Source organism: Gymnoscopelus microlampas (assembly GCF_963454915.1).
Source record: "Gymnoscopelus microlampas genome assembly, contig: SCAFFOLD_60, whole genome shotgun sequence".
NCBI classification, from domain to species: Eukaryota; Metazoa; Chordata; class Actinopteri; order Myctophiformes; family Myctophidae; genus Gymnoscopelus; species Gymnoscopelus microlampas.
In genome coordinates, this window is record NW_028155639.1 from 70,258 (window position 1) to 94,209 (window position 23,952).

General features: G+C 40.3%; 1 protein-coding gene across 1 annotated transcript in view; it reads right to left on the reverse strand.

Annotated features, from left to right (window-relative positions):
* LOC311041342 (uncharacterized protein) overlaps positions 1–22,541 on the reverse strand; it is a gene marked incomplete at its 3' end in the record, with an annotated part of 90,586 nt that extends 68,045 nt beyond the window's left edge. The window contains exons 1-4 of the mRNA XM_084086250.1: positions 22,524–22,541; positions 14,945–15,757; positions 7,383–7,444; positions 5,091–5,167 (exon numbers count right to left, since the gene is read on the reverse strand). Of these exons, the coding sequence (XP_083942376.1) occupies positions 5,091–5,167; positions 7,383–7,444; positions 14,945–15,756 (951 nt within the window). The remainder of the gene's footprint in view (positions 1–5,090; positions 5,168–7,382; positions 7,445–14,944; positions 15,758–22,523) is intronic.
* Positions 22,542–23,952: the final 1,411 nt, after the last annotated feature.

The window sequence follows — 23,952 nt, forward strand, 5'->3', positions numbered from 1 at the left end:
CATAGTTTTACTGAGGTTAAGGTTAGGTTCATAGTGTTACTGAGGTTAAGGTTAGGTTCATAGTTTTACTGAGGTTAAGGTTAGGTTCATAGTTTTACTGAGGTTAAGGTTAGGTTCATAGTTTTACTGAGGTTAAGGTTAGGTTCATAGTTTTACTGAGGTTAAGGTTAGGTTCATAGTCATACTGAGGTTAAGGTTAGGTTCATAGTCATACTGAGGTTAAGGTTAGGTTCATAGTGTTACTGAGGTTAAGGTTAGGTTCATAGTTTTACTGAGGTTAAGGTTAGGTTCATAGTGTTACTGAGGTTAAGGTTAGGTTCATAGTGTTACTGAGGTTAAGGTTAGGTTCATAGTGTTACTGAGGTTAAGGTTAGGTTCATAGTTTTACTGAGGTTAAGGTTAGGTTCATAGTTTTACTGAGGTTAAGGTTAGGTTCATAGTGTTACTGAGGTTAAGGTTAGGTTCATAGTGTTACTGAGGTTAAGGTTAGGTTCATAGTTTTACTGAGGTTAAGGTTAGGTTCATAGTGTTACTGAGGTTAAGGTTAGGTTCATAGTGTTACTGAGGTTAAGGTTAGGTTCATAGTTTTACTGAGGTTAAGGTTAGGTTCATAGTTTTACTGAGGTTAAGGTTAGGTTCATAGTTTTACTGAGGTTAAGGTTAGGTTCATAGTTTTACTGAGGTTAAGGTTAGGTTCATAGTTTTACTGAGGTTAAGGTTAGGTTCATAGTGTTACTGAGGTTAAGGTTAGGTTCATAGTTTTACTGAGGTTAAGGTTAGGTTCATAGTTTTACTGAGGTTAAGGTTAGGTTCATAGTTTTACTGAGGTTAAGGTTAGGTTCATAGTTTTACTGAGGTTAAGGTTAGGTTCATAGTTTTACTGAGGTTAAGGTTAGGTTCATAGTGTTACTGAGGTTAAGGTTAGGTTCATAGTTTTACTGAGGTTAAGGTTAGGTTCATAGTTTTACTGAGGTTAAGGTTAGGTTCATAGTTTTACTGAGGTTAAGGTTAGGTTCATAGTTTTACTGAGGTTAAGGTTAGGTTCATAGTTTTACTGAGGTTAAGGTTAGGTTCATAGTTTTACTGAGGTTAAGGTTAGGTTCATAGTGTTACTGAGGTTAAGGTTAGGTTCATAGTGTTACTGAGGTTAAGGTTAGGTTCATAGTTTTACTGAGGTTAAGGTTAGGTTCATAGTTTTACTGAGGTTAAGGTTAGGTTCATAGTGTTACTGAGGTTAAGGTTAGGTTCATAGTGTTACTGAGGTTAAGGTTAGGTTCATAGTTTTACTGAGGTTAAGGTTAGGTTCATAGTTTTACTGAGGTTAAGGTTAGGTTCATAGTTTTACTGAGGTTAAGGTTAGGTTCATAGTGTTACTGAGGTTAAGGTTAGGTTCATAGTTTTACTGAGGTTAAGGTTAGGTTCATAGTGTTACTGAGGTTAAGGTTAGGTTCATAGTTTTACTGAGGTTAAGGTTAGGTTCATAGTTTTACTGAGGTTAAGGTTAGGTTCATAGTGTTACTGAGGTTAAGGTTAGGTTCATAGTGTTACTGAGGTTAAGGTTAGGTTCATAGTTTTACTGAGGTTAAGGTTAGGTTCATAGTTTTACTGAGGTTAAGGTTAGGTTCATAGTTTTACTGAGGTTAAGGTTAGGTTCATAGTGTTACTGAGGTTAAGGTTAGGTTCATAGTGTTACTGAGGTTAAGGTTAGGTTCATAGTGTTACTGAGGTTAAGGTTAGGTTCATAGTTTTACTGAGGTTAAGGTTAGGTTCATAGTTTTACTGAGGTTAAGGTTAGGTTCATAGTTTTACTGAGGTTAAGGTTAGGTTCATAGTTTTACTGAGGTTAAGGTTAGGTTCATAGTTTTACTGAGGTTAAGGTTAGGTTCATAGTTTTACTGAGGTTAAGGTTAGGTTCATAGTGTTACTGAGGTTAAGGTTAGGTTCATAGTGTTACTGAGGTTAAGGTTAGGTTCATAGTGTTACTGAGGTTAAGGTTAGGTTCATAGTTTTACTGAGGTTAAGGTTAGGTTCATAGTTTTACTGAGGTTAAGGTTAGGTTCATAGTGTTACTGAGGTTAAGGTTAGGTTTATAGTTTTACTGAGGTTAAGGTTAGGTTCATAGTTTTACTGAGGTTAAGGTTAGGTTCATAGTTTTACTGAGGTTAAGGTTAGGTTCATAGTTTTACTGAGGTTAAGGTTAGGTTCATAGTTTTACTGAGGTTAAGGTTAGGTTCATAGTTTTACTGAGGTTAAGGTTAGGTTCATAGTTTTACTGAGGTTAAGGTTAGGTTCATAGTTTTACTGAGGTTAAGGTTAGGTTCATAGTTTTACTGAGGTTAAGGTTAGGTTCATAGTGTTACTGAGGTTAAGGTTAGGTTCATAGTGTTACTGAGGTTAAGGTTAGGTTCATAGTTTTACTGAGGTTAAGGTTAGGTTCATAGTTTTACTGAGGTTAAGGTTAGGTTCATAGTTTTACTGAGGTTAAGGTTAGGTTCATAGTTTTACTGAGGTTAAGGTTAGGTTCATAGTGTTACTGAGGTTAAGGTTAGGTTCATAGTGTTACTGAGGTTAAGGTTAGGTTCATAGTTTTACTGAGGTTAAGGTTAGGTTCATAGTTTTACTGAGGTTAAGGTTAGGTTCATAGTGTTACTGAGGTTAAGGTTAGGTTCATAGTTTTACTGAGGTTAAGGTTAGGTTCATAGTGTTACTGAGGTTAAGGTTAGGTTCATAGTGTTACTGAGGTTAAGGTTAGGTTCATAGTGTTACTGAGGTTAAGGTTAGGTTCATAGTTTTACTGAGGTTAAGGTTAGGTTCATAGTGTTACTGAGGTTAAGGTTAGGTTCATAGTGTTACTGAGGTTAAGGTTAGGTTCATAGTTTTACTGAGGTTAAGGTTAGGTTCATAGTGTTACTGAGGTTAAGGTTAGGTTCATAGTTTTACTGAGGTTAAGGTTAGGTTCATAGTTTTACTGAGGTTAAGGTTAGGTTCATAGTGTTACTGAGGTTAAGGTTAGGTTCATAGTGTTACTGAGGTTAAGGTTAGGTTCATAGTTTTACTGAGGTTAAGGTTAGGTTCATAGTGTTACTGAGGTTAAGGTTAGGTTCATAGTTTTACTGAGGTTAAGGTTAGGTTCATAGTGTTACTGAGGTTAAGGTTAGGTTCATAGTTTTACTGAGGTTAAGGTTAGGTTCATAGTTTTACTGAGGTTAAGGTTAGGTTCATAGTTTTACTGAGGTTAAGGTTAGGTTCATAGTGTTACTGAGGTTAAGGTTAGGTTCATAGTTTTACTGAGGTTAAGGTTAGGTTCATAGTTTTACTGAGGTTAAGGTTAGGTTCATAGTTTTACTGAGGTTAAGGTTAGGTTCATAGTTTTACTGAGGTTAAGGTTAGGTTCATAGTGTTACTGAGGTTAAGGTTAGGTTCATAGTGTTACTGAGGTTAAGGTTAGGTTCATAGTTTTACTGAGGTTAAGGTTAGGTTTAGGTATAGGCATAGTTGCAAAAACGAGAACTGTCAATCACAGCGACTACTGACCAATCACAGCGGGTTTTCCAAGACCTGGCGTGGGATCCCTAATAACGCGCCACAGAAGGGGGAGTTCAGTAGGCCAATCAGAGGCAGGTGGGGGCGGGACAAAGTAGATTCTTACAAATCCTGGAAAAGACGCGCTGTGATTGGCCAGTGCCCATTTCCGGGGGGGGGGGGGGGGGGGGGGGGGGGGACACTGGCCAATCACGGCGCGTATGGCGGCCGCCACACCAAGCACGTCGCTCCAATGAACTGCAGAGGCCAATGAGGTGTCTAGGTTTCTATATCTGACATGTTAGTCCCTTCAGGATAATAAGGCCCATGATGCAACAGGGCAAGAGAAGAAGCTGGTTGTTCTGTTACGCAGAGCGGGCGGAACGGAATAATGTACAGCGTGATGATGTCACGGTGAACAGTGTGATGTCATAGAGTACAGGGGTTCTCAACCTTTTCAGGCCGTGACCCCCAAAATAATCACATTTGAACTGGGGACCCCCCCCATTTTTGTTTGACTCCGTTCCACAGGTAAATACCGTGGAAAATAGCCGATCTACAAGCTCACAACGCCTCGCAACGCGAGGCGTTGTGAGCTTGTAGATCTGCTATTTTCACAATTTGCCTCTTTCTTATATAATTTGACAAGCTGGCCAATGTTTTATAGTATAGTTTGTTGATTACTTTTGATGCAGTAATGGTCTTTTTCTTTTCTTTCATTTCTTTAAATTTGTTGGGTAAAAAATGTCTTAACACATTGGGTGCCAAAACCGTATATATACGTTTTTTGCAATACTTACACGGAGTGCCAAAACCGTATATATACGGTTTTTGCAATACTTACACGGAGTGCCAAAACCGTATATATACGTTTTTTGAAAAAAAAAAAAAATTGAAAAAAAAAAATGTTTTTTCAAAAAAAAGAAATTCAATTTTTTATTTTTTTTTACCTTCTAAGCACCAGGAGATATCATTTTCCGAAGATTATGACTCCAATCCACTTTCTGGTTAACTTATGACTTCAAAATCCTGTATCTCGGCTCCTAAAAAATGGTTAAAAAGTCCTGGCACTCAGTGTACTCTGTTTTTAAAAAAACCTGGCACCCAATGTGTTAAAAGTCCATAAAATGTCACTTCACTGTCATCTGGGGACCCCCCAAAAATCATGTGGGGACCCCCCTGGGGGTCCCGACCACAGGGGGTCCCGACCCACAGGTTGAGAACCAATGCACTATGACATCACAGTGCACTGTAGGGACGATCAGATCCACCATAATAATAATAATGATTCTTACCGTCGTCCGTTGTTGGTGTTGTTGTTGTTGCTCCATCACGGGACTCTCTGGCTCTCTGCTCTCTGGCGCCTCCTCAGGCACCGGAGGGCCGGAACTACAGGAGGTCACCACCTCCATGGGGGCGGGGCTAACAGCAGGGGCGGGGCTGGTGGGTGTGTCCTCTGGCTTAGGGTCAGAGGGGACAGAGGGGGGGACAGTAGAAACCAGGGCTCTGGTTCTGGTTCTGGCTGGTTTCCCGGGTTTGGTAGAGGAGGGGGGGGGGACGGGGGGGACCACTTCTTCTTCTTCTGCCGGGTCGGGGTTCGATTTCCTCCTGGAGGTCGAGCGGCGGCGAGCGCCTGGCTTCACCTCTACAGAGAGAGAGAGAGAGAGGGTTCTTAAAGTAGGGTCTGGTGGGGATCCCCCCCGGGGGTCTTTTGAGGAGGTTCCAGGAGGTCCCCAGCTAAATGACTGGTAGGTACCAAATGGACCTTGACCAGATGGTCTGAGACGATGATGTCATAGTAATGAGTAGTAATGAGTAGTAATGAGTAGTAATTAGGGGTGTCACGATACGCCTAATCCATGATTCGACTCTCGATTTTAAGGTCACGATTCGATTCGATTTTCGATACGATATATATTTCTGAAACGTCCTTTGTTCAGCTTTGAGTGATTGTTAATTTAGCCTATTGTCTTTATTTGTAAAGAAAAACACATGTTTCTCAATTAGTCCCTTTTATTTGAATAATATCAAATGAGAATGAGAACAAAACGGGTTTTATGCCCTTACAACAACTTTAAGATGAGTTAACAACAACATTGTTGTGAAGCTCTATAACTAAATAAAATCTAAATATAAAGTTGAACATGTAAGAAAAAATCACACCCAGTGTGAAGTGGGCGGTGTGTGGTCATCACAACATGACTCACTTTTAAAAAAAAGGATAAATGACTTTTTTAAAGTCCATACTGCTATTCATAGGGCTGCACATGTGTCATGTGTTTCGCTAGCCAATCACAGTCCTGAATTTGCAAAGTCAGCCAATCACATTACAGCTAGTGGCGATGGACACTAGCTGTAATGTGATTGGCTGACTTTGCAAAAGTATCGATTTGCATTAACAATGGAAGGGTTAGGGTTGTAGACTGCGTTGTAGACTATTGGCCAATAACGGTGCAGGATTGGTCAGTGTCCAAAACTCACTTATAGGGGGCGGCTACACCGCCCCAAAAATGATCCAAAGACAACGGTTATTTGGCTAAATGTTCTTAAACATCTTAAAGTATGTTCACGTTGTCTGAACAGGTAAGAGATTTAACAAACAAGAAATGCGAATAATAAGCTAAGCCAGGGGTCTTCAACAGGGCTTTTTTTTTTGTTTTACCTTAACCCCATCCCTTTTCTGAGGTGAACTTTAGCCGATCTACAAGCTCACAACGCCTCGCAGCTTGTAGATCGGCTATTTTTTGGCCGAGACTCGTATAGGTGTAGAGTAGAGGGGAAAAAGAGAATACGGATCGACTATCAATGTGGAGCATAATGGACAAACGGTAGCCGTTTTGTCAACAACGCGTCGGGTGCCTCATAATTCACTGGGAAGACAAAATATTGCCAGACTTTTGACTCAAAGGAAGCGGGAGGGCTTTCCAATTCTTCCGGTTGTGTATCATCATCATTACCATCGCTGGCTTCAGCAGTGGCCATGGTGAAATGTAAAGTAGTAGTAGCCTACAGACGCAACGCTACAGCGGTCTCTGTCTCCTCCAAACTCCTCTGTAGTGTGTGTGTGGGTTGGTCCTGTCGTCTTTTTTTTTTCCTCCCCCGTCGTAAGCACACACAGCGGCTCAGCGGCGCATGGCTTCATCCGGACGTGCAATCGGATGTGCGCATGCGCGGGAGTATTTCTTTTTTAATTAACCCTTGAATCGCGATACGGCTTTTGATTTCAATACACTGTATCGAACGTCATTTTCGGTTCGATTTCGATACGTATCGAGTATCGTGACACCCTTTGTAGTAATGAGTATTAATGAGTAATAATTAGAGATGTTCTCAGTGGTTTCTTCACTGACGTGTACGCGTCATGTTTGCACTGGAATGATTTGGGAGCAGGTGTGTAGGATGATCGTTAATAGTATAAACATTTTAAATGGCTTTCATATCCTCTTAATATACTTTTCAAATGAGATTTGGCCTCATAGAGCAGTGGTTTTCAACCTTTTTTGCGTCAAGGACCACCAAATTGACACATATTAGCCCAGGGACGCCCATTTGAAAAGATATGCCAGGGACTCAACCATTTTGATTACTTGGGCGTCCCAATCTATACTGTATCATCATCAGTGTTCATGTAACTCTGAGAGTGTACAAATGGAACCAAATGGACCCGTTAGGGTCCATTTGGTTCCATTTGTACACTCTCAGAGTTACAGACATACAAGGGTCCATTTGGTTCCTAACTATTAATTTAGCTGGGGACCCCCTGGAACCCCCTCAAGGACCACTGGTGGTCCCCGGACCACTGGTTGAAAACCACTGCTATAGATGGACACACACACACACACACACACACACACACGTACCTGTTGTGTTGGAGGTCTTGCTGCTCGGTGCGACCGACTCCAAAACATCACGACCCCTCCCGCTATACACACACACACACGCACACACACACACACACACACACACACACACACACACACACACACACACACACACACACACACACACACACACACACACACACACACACACACACACACACACACACACACACACACACACACACACACACACACACACACACACACACACACACACACACACGCACACACACACACACACAGTTTCAGACACAATAATGCAAAGTGAGGTTATTGCAATATGTTTCAGCCGTTTCATTCTTTCTGCATCTGTATGTCATGTCTATAAACGTTTCATCTGTAATAGTTGTGTCTATTCTAAATTGATGTTATTTTATATATGAATAAACATATTTTCTAAATTGATGTTATTTTATATATGAATGAACACATATTCTTCTCAAGGCCCTGGAGCATACATGGGCAACTGGTGGGCCCCCGGGGGCCACATGCGGCCCCCACCTTCACTTAAAGAGCTAGTGCCATGTTTTTGCACTTTTTCATGTGTCTATGAGGTTGATAGAACTTCATTAAGCCCCCCGGAGGTGGTTTTATGGTGTTTTATGTCTTCTCTGACTATTTGGAGTTTCTACCTGGAGAGTGAAATCTTGAGGGTCAAACGTGGCAATAGAAAAACAGCCCTTTAGTGACATCACAGAGCCCCCAAAAAACATACCCTCCCCCTCATTATCATAACACAACAGGTGTGGGCATGAGGAGGAGGAGGGACTAGGACAGGTGGGTGGTGCTAACAGAGATGCTCATAGGCCTGCGTCCTGCGTCTCTGACGCACCATATTGAAAAAGGACGCATTCATGGCACCATCGGTGCGTCCTGGGACGCACTACAATTGTCACCAACAAAAAAAAAAAATGAAAATAATTTGCGGTAAAATATTTTTTTTACCGCGAATATTTTACAAATCCATGGGACACCACCATTTTGCATGGCCACATCCTACTTTATCCTACTTTATAAACGATAAAATCCACGTAGAAATAGTCTTAGAAAGACGATACAAATGATAATAATAAGGATCCATGGGAGCCGCCATTTTGCGCATGCTCATTGCTCAGACCGAATCCTTTGGGTAACGATTTTGCGTGTAACACACACACACAAGGGCCGTCTGTTGCGGAGTTGAAAAGTGACGTCTCTGCCATGACGTAGACCTGTAGACCCGTAGCAGACCTGATGGTTGACACGTTTGAAAACAACAAACGTGAATTAAAAATAAACTATACAAATAAAAGAAAAAAAAATAATGTTAGTGTAAAATGGCACCAAAAAAGATTCTCAAGCCTGCTGCAGGGCAACAGAAAATAGCAAGCCTATTTTCTAAACCCAAATCAAGTACTACAAGTACTAGTTGTCGGATTTGGAATTGTGTACTTTTCTTTCAGATACATGTTCTACATGAATATAACCATATAAGATGAAACACGAGTTAAACGCTGTGCATTTTTGTGGGACCCATAAAATGTCCCTGGGACCCATCTAAAAGACCACCCTTGCATCCCAGGACCCATTACATTGAAAACCTAGCAACACAGGTGGTGGAGGAGGTGCTAAGGTGAGAACCAGGCATACTTAATGAACTGGAGGCGTGTCCACATAAAAACATTTAATGACTTCAGTCTACATTAGTAGCTCCAATGACTAGTTATTGTCTTTTTTTATGTCCAATGTGTTTGTATTTAAGTTCATAAAGTTAACATAAGTATAACTAAATGCATTTGAAATGAAATAAAAATGTTACTTTTCAGGATTCCAATTAAAAAATAGCAAAAAATAATCAGGATTCCAATAAAAAAAAATAGCAAAAAATAATCAGGATTCCAATAAAAAAATAGCAAAAAATAATCAGGATTCCAATTAAAAAATTGCAAAAAATAATCAGGATTCCAATAAAAAAATAGCCGAACTACAAGCTCAAAACGCGTCGCGCTGCGACGTGTTTTGAGCTTGTAGATCGGCTATTTTTGCTACTTTTGTGTGACTGGCCCGACAGTATATGCAATGTGGCCCCTCTGGATATATCCTCTGGATATATGCAATGTGGCCCCTAGAGACCTAGAGGAGTGAGTGTGGAAATATAGTGGCCCTCTCCATCATCAAAGTTGCATCACCCCTGCTAGGGCCTGGAGGGTCTTTAGGAAAAGAGGAACTCTTTAGGATGTATTTTACACTCTTTAAGGTCTTTAAGGAATCCTTCACGTTCGTAAAGAATCTTTGTGACTCATTTTTAAATTCTCCTGTAAGTGAAAATAAAACAAACAAACAAACAAACACGCTCACAACACCAATAGTTTTGAAACATTTTAACAACACATATCTAGTTAGGGGGGGGTGGTCCCCTATGGGGGGTCCTATGGATAAAATGATGACATTATGATACTTATATTAACCCTTTAAGACCTGGAACTGTGTCATTTTTAGATTTGAGCTAAAAAAGCATTATTTTACACTTTTTTGGCTATTCAAAAAATAGCAGATCTACAAGCTCGTAGCGCGGCACCGAGTGCCGCGCTACGAGCTTGTAGATCTGCTATTTTTGAAAAATCGTGAAAATGTGTGCACATCTTTGAATATATATTTTTTTTAAAGAGAACATTTTTAACTCAAATCGTTGCTTCTTGGGGGGGGTCCCTGGAACTGAATATTTTGATGGGGGTCCGCGACCAATTATTACATATAATTGTGGGGGTCCTTGACATGAAAAAGATTGAGCACCACTGATATAGAAACGTACGTTTTTTTCAGAATTATGTTGATATTTATGAGACGTGTAGAATCGGCTTCAGGTCTCAAAGGGTTAAGCAGACGTGTCGACATGCAGCGTTCTGCTCTTATCTTCCTCTGCAGCACGATGCACTTCACCCACTTCCTGTGTGTGTGTGTGTGTGTGTGTGTGTGTGTGTGTGTGTGTGTGTGTGTGTGTGTGTGTGTGTGTGTGAGAGAGAGAAACACTTCCTTCCTGCAGAGCGTTGATGCTGTGACCAGCGTTCAACCCTTTTCATGTCAAGGACCCCCAAATTGAAACTTAGTAGCCCCGCGGACCCCCATTTGAAAAGATAAGCCAGGGACTCCCCTCATAAGACAATGTTTTTTACGGCTCTAGCAGTGATTCTCAACCATTTTAATTTCAAGGACCCCCAGTTTGACATGCATTAGAGGCTACGGACCCCCATTTAATAACATTTATACCTCTGGGACCCCAATTTATATTGTAAAATCAATGTTAATGTAACTCTGAGAGTGTCCAAATGGAACCAAATGGACCCGTTAGGGTCCATTTGGTTCCATTTGGACACTCTCAGAGTTACAGACCCATAAGGGTCCATTTGGTTCCATTTGGACACTCTCAGAGTTACAGACCCATAAGGGTCCATTTGGTTCCATTTGGACACTCTCAGAGTTACAGACCCATAAGGGTCCATTTGGTTCCTAACTATCTACTACTTAGCTGGGGACCACCTGGAGCCCCTTCAAGGACCACTGGTGGTCCCCGGACCACTGGTTGAGAACCACTGGTGTAGAGTAATGCTTGGGGGGGGCATAGAGACCCAGTAGAACTAATAGTCAGGGGATATTAAAAAGATCTTGGAATAAATTCCTTACCAAAACAAATCTTCACCAATGTGTTTGTAAAGGTGTCCAGCAGTGGCGGAAAGTAACTAAGTACATTTACTCAAGTACTGTACTTGAGTACAATTTTGAGGTATTTGTACTTTACTTGAGTATTTCCGATTTCCAATACTTTTACTTCTACTCCACTACATCTCAGAGGCAAATATTGTACTTTTACTCCACTACATTTACTTGAAAACTTTAGTTACTAGTTACTTTTCAGATGTAAATTATTACATTATAAAACATACATTAACCACTTTAGCCCTATTTTATACCTAGGCTATTTGAAAATAGCAGATCTACAAGCTCACAACGCGTCGCATCGCGTTGTGAGCTTGTAGATCTGCTATTTTCAAATATTTAGTACTTTTACTTTTGGTACTTTAAGTACATTTTGATGCCAATACGTTTGTACTTTTACTCAAGTACATTTTGAATTCTGGACTTTTACTTGTATCAGAGTATTTTTATATTGCAGTATTGGTACTTTTACTTAAGTAGAGAATTGGAGTACTTTTTCCACCACTGCTAGTAACACATCTCACAAAGGCTGAAATGCACAATTTTTGACAGCTCCTTAAAGTTGGGGTACCCACCATAACCTTGGTTAAAAAAAATAATAATAATTCTGTTTTAACCCATTAAGACCTGGAACTGTGTCATTTTTAGATTTGAGCTAAAAAGCATTATTTTACACTTTGGGCTATTCAAAAATAGCAGATCTACAAGCTCAGCTACGAGCTTGTAGATCTGCTATTTTTGAAAATTCGTGAGAATGTGTGCAAATCTTTGAATATATATATTTTTAAAGCGAACATCTTTAACTCAAATCGTTGCTTCTGGGGGTCCCTGGAACATATATTTTTTAGATGGGGGTCCGTGGCCAAATACATATAATTTTGGGGGTCCTTGACATGAAAAAGATTGAGCACCACTGATATAGAAACATACGTTTTTCAGAATACTGTTGAGATTTAGGAGACATGTAGAATCGGCTTCAGGTCTCAATGGGTTAAATAGCATGTGAGGGGTCAAACTAGGGTGTTTTTATGATTCTGAATCCATTGCAAGCATTTGTTTTGCACCAAAACCACTCCTTGGGCTAAAAACCTAACCCAATCTCAATGGGCTTTTTACACAAAAAGTATACCTGGAAAAGGATGGTTTTTAGCCCAAGGAGTGGGTTTGGTGCAAAACAAATGATAAAAACACCCTAGTTTGACCCCTCACATGCTACTTAAAACACAATTAAATTTAGATTTTTGATTTTGATTTTTTTTTAACCAAGGTTATGGTGGGTACCCCAACTTTAAGGAGCTGTCAAAAAGTCTCCTAGGGGGACTGAATTTCAGTCTGTGTGAGATGTGTTACTAGCAGTGGTGTAAAGTAACTAAGTACATTTACTTAAGTACTGTACTTAAGTACAATTTTGAGGTATTTGTACTTTACTTGAGTATTTCCAATTTCCAGTACTTTTACTTCTACTCCACTACATCTCAGAGGCAAATATTGTACTTTTACTACACTACAATTACTTGAAAACTTTAGTTACTAGTTACTTTTCAGATATAAATTATTACATTATAAAACATACATTAACCACTTTAAAAACAATGAGCTTGTAGATCGGCTATTTTCAAACATATTTGTACTTTTACTTTTGGTACTTTAACTACATTTTGATGCCAATACTTCTGTACTTTTACTCAAGTAAATTTAGAATTCCGGACATTTACTTGTAACAGAGTACTTCTACAGTGCAGTATTGATACTTTTACTTAAGTAAAACATTTGAGTACTTTTTCCACCACTGGTTACTAGACACCTTTACAAACACATTGGTGAAGATTTTTTTTTGGTAAGGAATTTATTCCAAGATTGGAAACTATTCTGCTAATATCCCCTGACTATAAGACTAGAGGAGAAGAGATCCAGTAGAACTAAGACTAGTCATTTTATCATGGATTAAAGCAAAATAAAACATCACGACTGAAAAAAATGTGTATGGCCAAGTCCTATTATTAACATTTGTGAAACAGTGTGAAAGGAGCCCCCCCCCCCCCCCACAGTAGCGCTGTTTCCTAAACAATGGACATAATATGTCAAATTAGGTTTTCAGTCATATTTTTTCTGCCTTGAAAAAAATCACAGACTGAGGCTTTAGCCTTTACTTTTATTAAACATCCGAGATATTAGGGTTTTATGGAATATGCTTCTGAACATATTGCTAGTTTGACCACTTCAAATGCTCTAATCTTTCAAAATTAATAATCGAAAATAGCGCATTCTACAAGCTCTTAATGCGTCGCAGACGCATTGAGAGCTTGTAGATCGGCTATTTTCGCTGCGCAACACGCTTCCCTAGAAAACATGCTGGCTTCTATGGACTCCAAATGACTGAAATCAGTCATGGTGACTGAGAACTTTAATCCATGTTTTATGCTTAGCTGTGTGTGGGTGCCGCACTCCGGAAATAGCCGGTTCCACTGCAAAATAGTCAATACATTTTTTCTGTGATTTTTTTTTATTTTATATTTAACTAGAAAATGTGCTCCTCGGAGCACAAGTCTCCGCCAGCAGAACCGTGCTATCATCTGTCATCAACTGTGATATCAGTTTGTACTGGAATGTACTGTTCTTGATTAATCCTGTCTAAGCTATTTATATTACGTATTGTGATGACACCAGTGGTGGAAAGTAACTAAGTACATTTACTTAAGTACTGTAATTAAGTAACATTTTGAGGTATTTGTACTTTACTTGAGTATTTCCAATTTCCAATACTTTTACTTCTACTCCACTACATCTCAGAGGCAAATATTGTACTTTTACTCCACTACAATTACTTGAAAACTTTAGTTACTATTTACTTTTCAGATATAAACTATGATATAATGAAACATACATTAACCACTTTAAACCTATTTTATACCTAGGCTATTTGAAATTTGGTACTTTAAGTAAATTTTGATGCCAATACGTTTGTACTTTTACTCAAGTGCATTTTGAATTCTGGACTTTTACTTGTATCAGAGTATTTTTATATTGCAGTATTGGTACTTTTACTTAAGTAGAGAATTGGAGTACTTTTTCCACCACTGCACCAGTGTGTCTACATCATGTATTGCTCCGCCATTTCTCAGCCATTTGGTGATTACTCCTGTCTTACCTCACTTTGAAAGAGACACAGACTCTTTCAAAGTGACACATCTATTTATAGGCCGCTATACGTCATGCGTCTCACTAGCCAATCAGAGCACACTCTTTCAACGTATTGTCACGTGTCACGTGAGGCTTGACCAATGTTAGCTTGGCCGAGGGGGGGGGGGGGGACGGAAAGTGAAAACATAGTCTCCTGGCGGAGACAATGAGGTTTAAAGGAGTTTTAAAGGAGCAGTGCCTTGTGATCCAGACGCCTCTACCTTTGTACGTCTATGAGATCCAGACGCCTCAGAACCTGAGGAGGCTCTACCTTTATGCGTCTATGAGATACAGACGCCTCTACCTTTGTACGTCTATGAGATCCAGACGCCTCAGAACCTGAGGAGGCTCTACCTTTATGTGTCTATGAGATACAGACGCCTCTACCTTTGTACGTCTATGAGATACAGACGCCTCTACCTTTGTACGTCTATGAGATACAGACGCCTCTACCTTTGTACGTCTATGAGATACAGACGCCTCTACCTTTGTACGTCTATGAGATACAGACGCCTCTACCTTTGTACGTCTATGAGATACAGACGCCTCTACCTTTGTACGTCTATGAGATACAGACGCCTCTACCTTTGTACGTCTATGAGATACAGACGGCTCAGAACCGGAGGAGGAGGCTCTAGAAGGAGGTTTTAAAGGGAGGTGCTACTCACTTCCTTCCTCTTGTAGATGGAGGAGCTGCAGACCCAGCGTGAGGAGCAGCAGGAGGAGGAGGAGGTGTTTTAGAAGGAGTGGAGCGGGGCTTGGTGGCAGCAGGTGTGGCAGGTGTGGATCGGGGGCTGCTCTCGTCTTTTCGAGGTCTGGCAGCAGGTGTGGCAGGTGTGGTTGAAGAAGGAGCGGAGCGGGGTTTAGCAGCAGCAGGTGTGGTTGAAGAGGGAGGTGTGGTTGAAGAGGGAGGTGTGGTTGAAGAGGGAGGTGTGGTTGAAGAGGGAGGTGTGGTTGAAGATGGAGGTGCAGCAGAACGGGGGCTGCTTCCGTCTCGTCGAGGTTTAGCGGGTGTGGCAGGTGTGGTTGAAGGAGGAGTGGAGCGGGGTCTAGTAGCAGGTGTGGGAGGAGTGGCAGGTGTGGATCGGGGGCTGCTTCCATCTTTCAGAGGTTTAGCAGGTGCGGTTGAAGCAGCGGAGCGAGGTTTAGCCGAAGGTGCAGACCCTGGGGTGGCAGGTGTAGATCTAGGGTTGCTTCCGTCTTTTCGAGGTCTAGCGGGTGTGGCAGGTGTGGTTGAAGTTGGAGTAGACCGGGGCTTGGTGGTAGGAGGAGGCGTGGTGGCGGGTGTGGCAGGTGTGGATCGGGGGCCGGCGCTTCCGTCTTTTCGAGGTCTTCCCCGCGGCCGCTTCTCGGGGGGGGTGGAGCTAGCGGCGACGGCGGCGGCTTTGGCCAATAAGGCGCTCCGTCCGGCCCGGGTGACGGGAGGAGGAGGAGGGGGGGGCGGGCCTCGGTCCCGAGGCTCCTGGGCTTCAGACGGCATTCTGGTATTGAAAATAAAAAACGTTATTAGTTAATTAACCCATTAAGACCTGGAACTGTGTCATTTTTAGCTTTGAGCTAAAAAGTATTATTTTACACTTTTGGCTATTCAAAAATAGCAGATCTACAAGCTCGTAGCGCGGCAACGAGTGCCGCGCTACGAGCTTGTAGATCTGCTATTTTTGAAAAATCGTGAAAATGTGCGCAAATCTTTCAATATATATATTTATAAAGCGAATATTTTTAACTCAAATCTTTGCTTCTGGGGGGTCCCTGGAACAACATATTTTGATGGGGGTCCGCGGCCAAATACATATAATTTTGGGGGTCCTTGACATGATAAAGATTGAGCACCACTGATATAGAAACACACGTTTTTCAGAAAACTGTTGAGATTTAGGAGACATGTAGAATCGGCTTCAGGTCTCAATGGGTTAAACATATTAGAGTTAATTAATAGTAACTAGGGCTGGTACCATTAGTTAAGATAAGGGTCAGAAATAAGTTAAGGGTTAGGCAGCTGAGATTAAGTCTAGGAATAAGGTTAGGTTTAGACATAGTTTTACTGAGGTTAAGGTTAGGAATAAGGTTAGGTTTAGACATAGTTTTACTGAGGTTAAGGTTAGGAATAAGGTTAGGTTTAGACATAGTTTTACTGAGGTTAAGGTTAGGAATAAGGTTAGGTTTAGGCATAGTTTTACTGAGGTTAAAGTTAGGAATAAGGTTAGATTTAGACATTGTTTACTGAGGTTAAAGTTAGAAATAAGGTTAGGTTTAGACATAGTTTACTGAGGTTAAGGTTAGGAATAAGGTTAGGTTTAGACATAGTTTTACTGAGGTTTAGGTTAGGAATAAGGTTAGGTTTAGACATAGTTTTACTGAGGTTAAGGTTAGGAATAAGGTTAGGTTTAGACATAGTTTTACTGAGGTTAAAGTTAGGAATAAGGTTAGGTTTAGACATAGTTTACTGATGTTAAGGTTAGGAATAAGGTTAGGTTTAGACATAGTTTTACTGAGGTTAAGGTTAGGAATAAGGTTAGGTTTAGACATAGTTTTACTGAGGTTAAAGTTAGGAATAAGGTTAGGTTTAGACAGTTTTACTGAGGTTAAAGTTAGAAATAAGGTTAGGTTTAGACATAGTTTTACTGAGGCTAAGGTTAGGAATAAGGTTAGGTTTAGACAATAGTTTACTGAGGTTAAGGTCAGGAGTAAGGTTAGGTTTAGAAATAGTTTTACTGAGGTTAAGGTTAGGAATAAGGTTAGGTTTAGACATAGTTTTACTGAGGTTAAGGTTAGGAATAAGGTTAGGTTTAGACATAGTTTTACTGAGGTTAAAGTTAGGAATAAGGTTAGATTTAGACATAGTTTACTGAGGTTAAAGTTAGGAATAAGGTTAGGTTTAGACATAGTTTACTGAGGTTAAGGTTAGGAATAAGGTTAGATTTAGACATAGTTTACTGAGGTTAAAGTTAGGAATAAGGTTAGGTTTAGACATAGTTTACTGAGGTTAAGGTTAGGAATAAGGTTAGGTTTAGACATAGTTTTACTGAGGTTTAGGTTAGGAATAAGGTTGGGTTTAGACATAGTTTTACTGAGGTTAAGGTTAGGAATAAGGTTAGGTTTAGACATAGTTTTACTGAGGTTAAAGTTAGGAATAAGGTTAGGTTTAGACATAGTTTACTGAGGTTAAGGTTAGGAATAAGGTTAGGTTTAGACATAGTTTTACTGAGGATAAGGTTAGGAATAAGGTTAGGTTTAGACATAGTTTTACTGAGGTTAAGGTTAGGAATAAGGTTAGGTTTAGACATAGTTTTACTGAGGTTAAGGTTAGGAATAAGGTTAGGTTTAGACATAGTTTTACTGAGGTTAAGGTTAGGAATAAGGTTAGGTTTAGACATAGTTTTACTGAGGTTAAGGTTAGGAATAAGGTTAGGTTTAGACTTAGTTTTAATGAGGTTAAGGTTAGGAATAAGGTTAGGTTTAGACATAGTTTTAATGAGGTTAAGGTTAGGAATAAGGTTAGGTTTAGACATAGTTTAAAGTTTACTGAGGTTAAGGTTAGGAATAAGGTTAGGTTTAGACATAGTTTACTGAGGTTAAGGTTAGGAATAAGGTTAGGTTTAGACATAGTTTTACTGAGGTTGAGGTTAAGAATAAGGTTATGTTTAGACATAGTTTTACTGAGGTTATGTTTGGGAATAAGGTTAGGTTTAGACATAGTTTTACTGAGGTTACGTTTAGGAATAAGGTTAGGTTTAGACATAGTTTACTGAGGTTAAGGTTAGGAATAAGGTTAGGTTTAGACATAGTTTTACTGAGGTTAAGGTTAGGAATAAGGTTAGGTTTAGACATAGTTTTACTGAGGTTAAGGTTAGGAATAAGGTTAGGTTTAGACATAGTTTTACTGAGGTTAAGGTTAGGTTTAGACATAGTTTTACTGAGGTTAGGTTTAGGAATAAGGTTAGGTTTAGACATAGTTTTACTGAGGTTAAGGTTAGGAATAAGGTTAGGTTTAGACATAGTTTACTGAGGTTAAGGTTAGGAATAAGGTTAGGTTTAGACATAGTTTACTGAGGTTAAAGTTAGGAATAAGGTTAGGTTTAGACATAGTTTTACTGAGGTTAAGGTTAGGAATAAGGTTAGGTTTAGACATAGTTTACTGAGGTTAAAGTTTGGAATAAGGTTAGGTTTAGACATAGTTTACTGAGGTTAAGGTTAGGAATAAGGTTAGGTTTAGACATAGTTTTACTGAGGTTAAGGTTAGGAATAAGGTTAGGTTTAGACATAGTTTTACTGAGGTTAAGGTTAGGAATAAGGTTAGGTTTAGACATAGTTTTACTGAGGTTAAGGTTAGGAATAAGGTTAGGTTTAGACATAGTTTTACTGAGGTTAAGGTTAGGAATAAGGTTAGGTTTAGACATAGTTTTACTGAGGTTAAGGTTAGGAATAAGGTTAGGTTTAGACATAGTTTTACTGAGGTTAAGGTTAGGAATAAGGTTAGGTTTAGACATAGTTTTACTGAGGTTAAGGTTAGGAATAAGGTTAGGTTTAGACATAGTTTTACTGAGGTTAAGGTTAGGAATAAGGTTAGGTTTAGACATAGTTTTACTGAGGTTAAGGTTAGGAATAAGGTTAGGTTTAGACATAGTTTTACTGAGGTTAAGGTTAGGTATTGTTATTGAGTTGTGTGGTTTAAAAAGGCAAATTAAATGCTCTATTGCACTGGCCCATCTGTTGCTCCCTTAAAAGACTGTTTCAACTAGACAGTTTTAAAAAACACATATACACATATATATACATATATATACATACATATACATACATAAATATAAAGGGCATTGTGTGCACGTGTGTATGTGTGTAATGATTTATTTTGTCCACCAGAGGGGGGTATTCCCAAATGGTGACCATCTATGGAATAAAATAACCAGTGAACTATATGAGATATGTTCACTGGGGGCTGTGCATGGCAGGGGCGTCCAACTCCCTGAGTCCCACCTTAGTTGGACCCTAACCCTAACCCTAACCCTAACCCTAGGTTTAGACATAGTTTTACTGAGGTTAAGGTTAGGAATAAGGTTAGGTTTAGACATAGTTTTACTGAGGTTAAGGTTAGGTTTAGACATAGTTTAATGAGGTTAAGTTTAGGAATAAGGTTAGGTTTAGACATAGTTTACTGAGGTTAAGGTTAGGAATAAGGTTAGGTTTAGACATAGTTTTACTGAGGTTAAGGTTAGGAATAAGGTTAGGTTTAGACATAGTTTTACTGAGGTTAAGTTTAGGAATAAGGTTAGGTTTAGACATAGTTTTACTGAGGTTAAGGTTAGGAATAAGGTTAGGTTTAGACATAGTTTTACTGAGGTTAAGGTTAGGAATAAGGTTAGGTTTAGACATAGTTTTACTGAGGTTAAGGTTAGGAATAAGGTTAGGTTTAGACATAGTTTACCTAGGTTATGCTTACACCATCACACTACTGTAGTGTGTTTATATATATATATATATATATACATGCACATACACATACACATACATATACATATACACATGCACACATACATACATGCACTAATAATTAAACACCACCACACTAGTACTAACCCATTAAGACCTGGAACTGTGTCATTTTTTATTTGAGCTAAAAGGCATTATTTTACACTTCGTGCAATTCAAAAATAGCAGATCTACAAGCTCGTAGCGCGGCACCGAGTGCCGCGCTACGAGCTTGTAGATCTGCTATTTTTTTTAAATCGTGACAATGTGTGCAAATCTTCGGAATATATATATATTTTTAAAGCGAACATTTTTAACTCAAATCTTTGCTTCTGGGGGGTCCCTGGAACAACATATTTTGATGGGGGTCCGCGGCCAAATACATATAATTTTGGGGGTCCTTGACATGAAAAAGATTGAGCACCACTGATATAGAAACATACGTTTTTCAGAAAACTGTTGAAATTTAGTTGACATGTAGAATCGGCTTCAGGTCTCAATGGGTTAAACACTAAAACTAAATCCATGTCCCAGACTCTCACTTTGATCTCCAACAGCTTCTCAAAGTGCGGTACAGGGGACCCCCCCAGGGGTCGTTCAGGCCAGGGGGGTCCCCAGCTAATTCAGTCAATACAACATTTAACCTGTAGGTCTGCTATAAAACATCTGGTATTTTTAAAACAGCAGATCTACAAGCTCAGAACGCATCGCATCATGCAAGGTGACACACGTTCTGAGCTTGTAGATCTGTAATGTATTTATTCTATAATAATCTGTGTACGATAGTAACCTTTATTTGTTCCACATTAACCACTTGAACCCCAGCATCCCCCATTCTGAGGGGAACTGTAGCCGGCGAAAATAGCAGATCTACAAGCTCACACAACAATGCGCTCACAGTAGGTCTACTATTTTCAGCAGGTTTGGGTGTAGATAGGGGAAAAAAAGAGCGGACCAAGTACAGAGGCCCAAAGGTCAAAGTTGACAAAGTATCCAGGGTTTAAAGTTGTTCAAATGTGTGAAAATAAACTTTAACCCATTAAGACCTGGAACTTTGTCATTTTTAGATTTGAGCTATTCAAAAATAGCTATTCAAAAATAGCTATTTTTGGCTATTCAAAAATAGCAGATCTACAAGCTCGTAGCGCGGCACTCGGTGCCGCGCTACGAGCTTGTAGATCTGCTATTTTTGAAAAATAGCGAAAATGTGTGCAAATCTTTGAATATATATATATTTTTAAAGCGAACATTTTTAACTCAAATCTTTGCTTCTGGGGGGTCCCTGGAACAAGATATTTTGATGGGGGTCCGCGGCCAATACATATAATTTTGGGGGTCCTTGACAGGAAAAAGATTGAGCACCACTGATATAGAAACATACGTTTTTTCATACAACATATGTTTTTTCTCTCAGCTAAGGGGTCCCTGGTCCATCTCTCTCTCAGCTAAGGGGTCCCTGATCTGTCTCTCTCAGCTAAGGGGTCCCTGCTTCATCTGTCTCTCAGCTAAGGGGTCCCTGCTTCATCTCTCTCTCAGCTAAGTGGGTCCCTGCTTCATCTCTCTCTCAGCTAAGGGGTCCCTGCTTCATCTCTCTCTCAGCTAAGGGGTCCCTGAAGCAGAAGACAGATGAAGCAAGGACCCCCTCTGTATTGTATAGAAATTGTCTTTTAGATTAAACTTTTTTTGTGTACGTGGTCTGCTCTTTTTTTCCCTCTACACCGTTGGTTCTCAAAATGGGGTCCGGGGACCCCCAGGGGTACTTGAGGGGGTTCCAGGGGGTCCCCAGCTAAATGATGGACAGGAACCAAATGGACCCTTATGGGTCTGTAACTCTGAGAGTGTACAAATGGAACCAAATGGACCCTAACGGGTCCATTTGGTTCCATTTGTACACTCTCAGAGTTACATTAACATTGATTTTACAATATAAATTGGGGTCCCAGAGGTATAAATGCGATTAAACGGGGGTCCGTAGCCTCTAATGCATGTCAAACTGGGGGTCCTTGAAATTAAGACGGTTGAGAATCACTGCTAGAGAGCCATAAAAAACCTTCTCTTATTGGGGTCCCTTGGCTTATCTTTTCAAATGGGGGTCCATGGGGTTATAAGCGCCTATTTGGGGGGTCCTTGACATGAAAAAGTTAGAGAACCCACTGAAAATAAATAATCATATCACAAAGATTTGTCAGACCCCCCCTGTATAGTAACTCTGAGGACCCCCCCTAGCGCTCCCGGACCCCCCTGTAGTAACTCTGAGGACCCCCTAGGGCACCCCGGACCCCCTGCTTTAACCCTTTACGCTCTTGTCTTGTGTTTTTACTGTGTTTATCGTTTTGTTTAGCTAACACACAGCGTTAGCATCGTTAGCTTTAGCCTCACGCAGAGCCAGAGGGAAGGGAAGCTATAATGGAAGCTAACGTGCTAAAGCTAACGTGCTAATGCGGGCTAACGGCGCTAAAACGCTCTGGAATCGACGGCCGCGTCACGTCGTCGATCATAATCGATCGTTAACGATCGTTTAAGGATGATTTAAGTGTTTATTGTTGAATAAAGAGATCAAACGGAGTCATAATTCAACCGCTACACCAAGCGCGAGCTGCGGTGCTAATGCTAACGCTAACGCCGTTGCCGTCCCTGTGTTGTTTATAAACGGTTGTTTGCTATTATCGACCGTAAAACGTCGTTAATAATGGATTTAAAACGTGTAATAGATGATTTTAAACACGTGATAACGTATTAAAAACACGTTAATAATGTATTAAAAACCTGAACTCCTACCGGGTGGAAGATTCTTCTTTATTTCCTCCCCCAAAAAAATACAAAAACAAATGGAGAAAAAACTTTAAATCTTTAAAGGGTCTTCTGTAGAATTTAAATCCAGAATAAAACGCATTTATTCTTATTGGTCCATTCTGTTCACATTGATGACGCTTTGTTTATTTTCTCCTCAAACAACAAACAAGAGGAAATGAAGGAAACGGTTTAGAGACGTTAAGTTACTGTCTCTGTGTCCGCCATGTTGAACCGTCTCTACTCTGAGAGTACTAATACCGTAAATTGAGTACTAATACCTATACTCTGGAGTACTGATACCCATACACTCCCCTGTTTCAATGAGAGCTGTGTTCCGTGAGCAGAAATAACGGAGCACTTCCGGTTGACGATCTAGAATAAGAGTACCCTCTAGAGCAGTGGTTTTCAACCTTTTTTGCGTCAAGGACCCCCAAATTGACACACATTAGCCCAGGGACCCCCATTTGAAAAGATATGCCAGGGACCCCCAATAAGAGACGATTTTTACGGCTCTAGCAGTGAATCTCAACCATTTCAATTTCAAGGACCCCCAGTTTGACATGCATTAGGGCTACGGACCCCCATTTAATGGCATTTATATCTCTGGGACCCCCATTTTTATTTAAAAATCTTTTAACGGGTCCATTTGGTTCCATTTGTACACCCTCAGAGTTACAGACCCATAAGGGTCCATTTGGTTCCTATACATCATTTAGCTGGGGACCCCCTGGAACCCCCTCAAGGACCACTGGTGGTCCCCGGACCACTGGTTGAAAACCACTGCTCTAGAGCAAAAAAGGAGCCATTGAAAAACGGTTAATTTGCACATTAAAACTTATAAATTAAGCATTTAAACGACATATTATGTTTCTATACAACACATATTATGTTTCTGTGTAACAAAAAAGGGATTTAAAACATTAATAATTTATATAAATGGATAAATGCTGTTCAAAGGAATGCATAGCGCCATAGCCTATACAAATTGGACACTGGACAGGAGACGGCTCCGCGAGGCAACACTTTGGACATACGCACGCGTTCACGGAGACTTCCTCTACAATACCACACTCTCCGCTAAGCCAGGCGGGGCTCAAACAAAAAGTGGCGGGCCGTCCAGTGAGGTCAGATGTCAGACAAGTGGCAAAAAGTGCCGCTTTCAGACAATAGTGGGCGCTGCACAGGAGACGGCTCCGCGAGGCAACACTTTGGACATACGCACGCGTTCAGGGAGACCTCCTCTACAACACCACACTCTCCGCTAAGCCAGGCGGGGCTCAAACAAAAAGTGGCGGGCCGTCCAGTGAGGTCAGAGGTCAGAAAAGTGCCGCTTTCAGACAATAGTGGGCTCAATCATTTGTCATGTAGGCTCTGTGGCCAAAGCCGGGACACCTCTGGGGACATTTGCTTTATG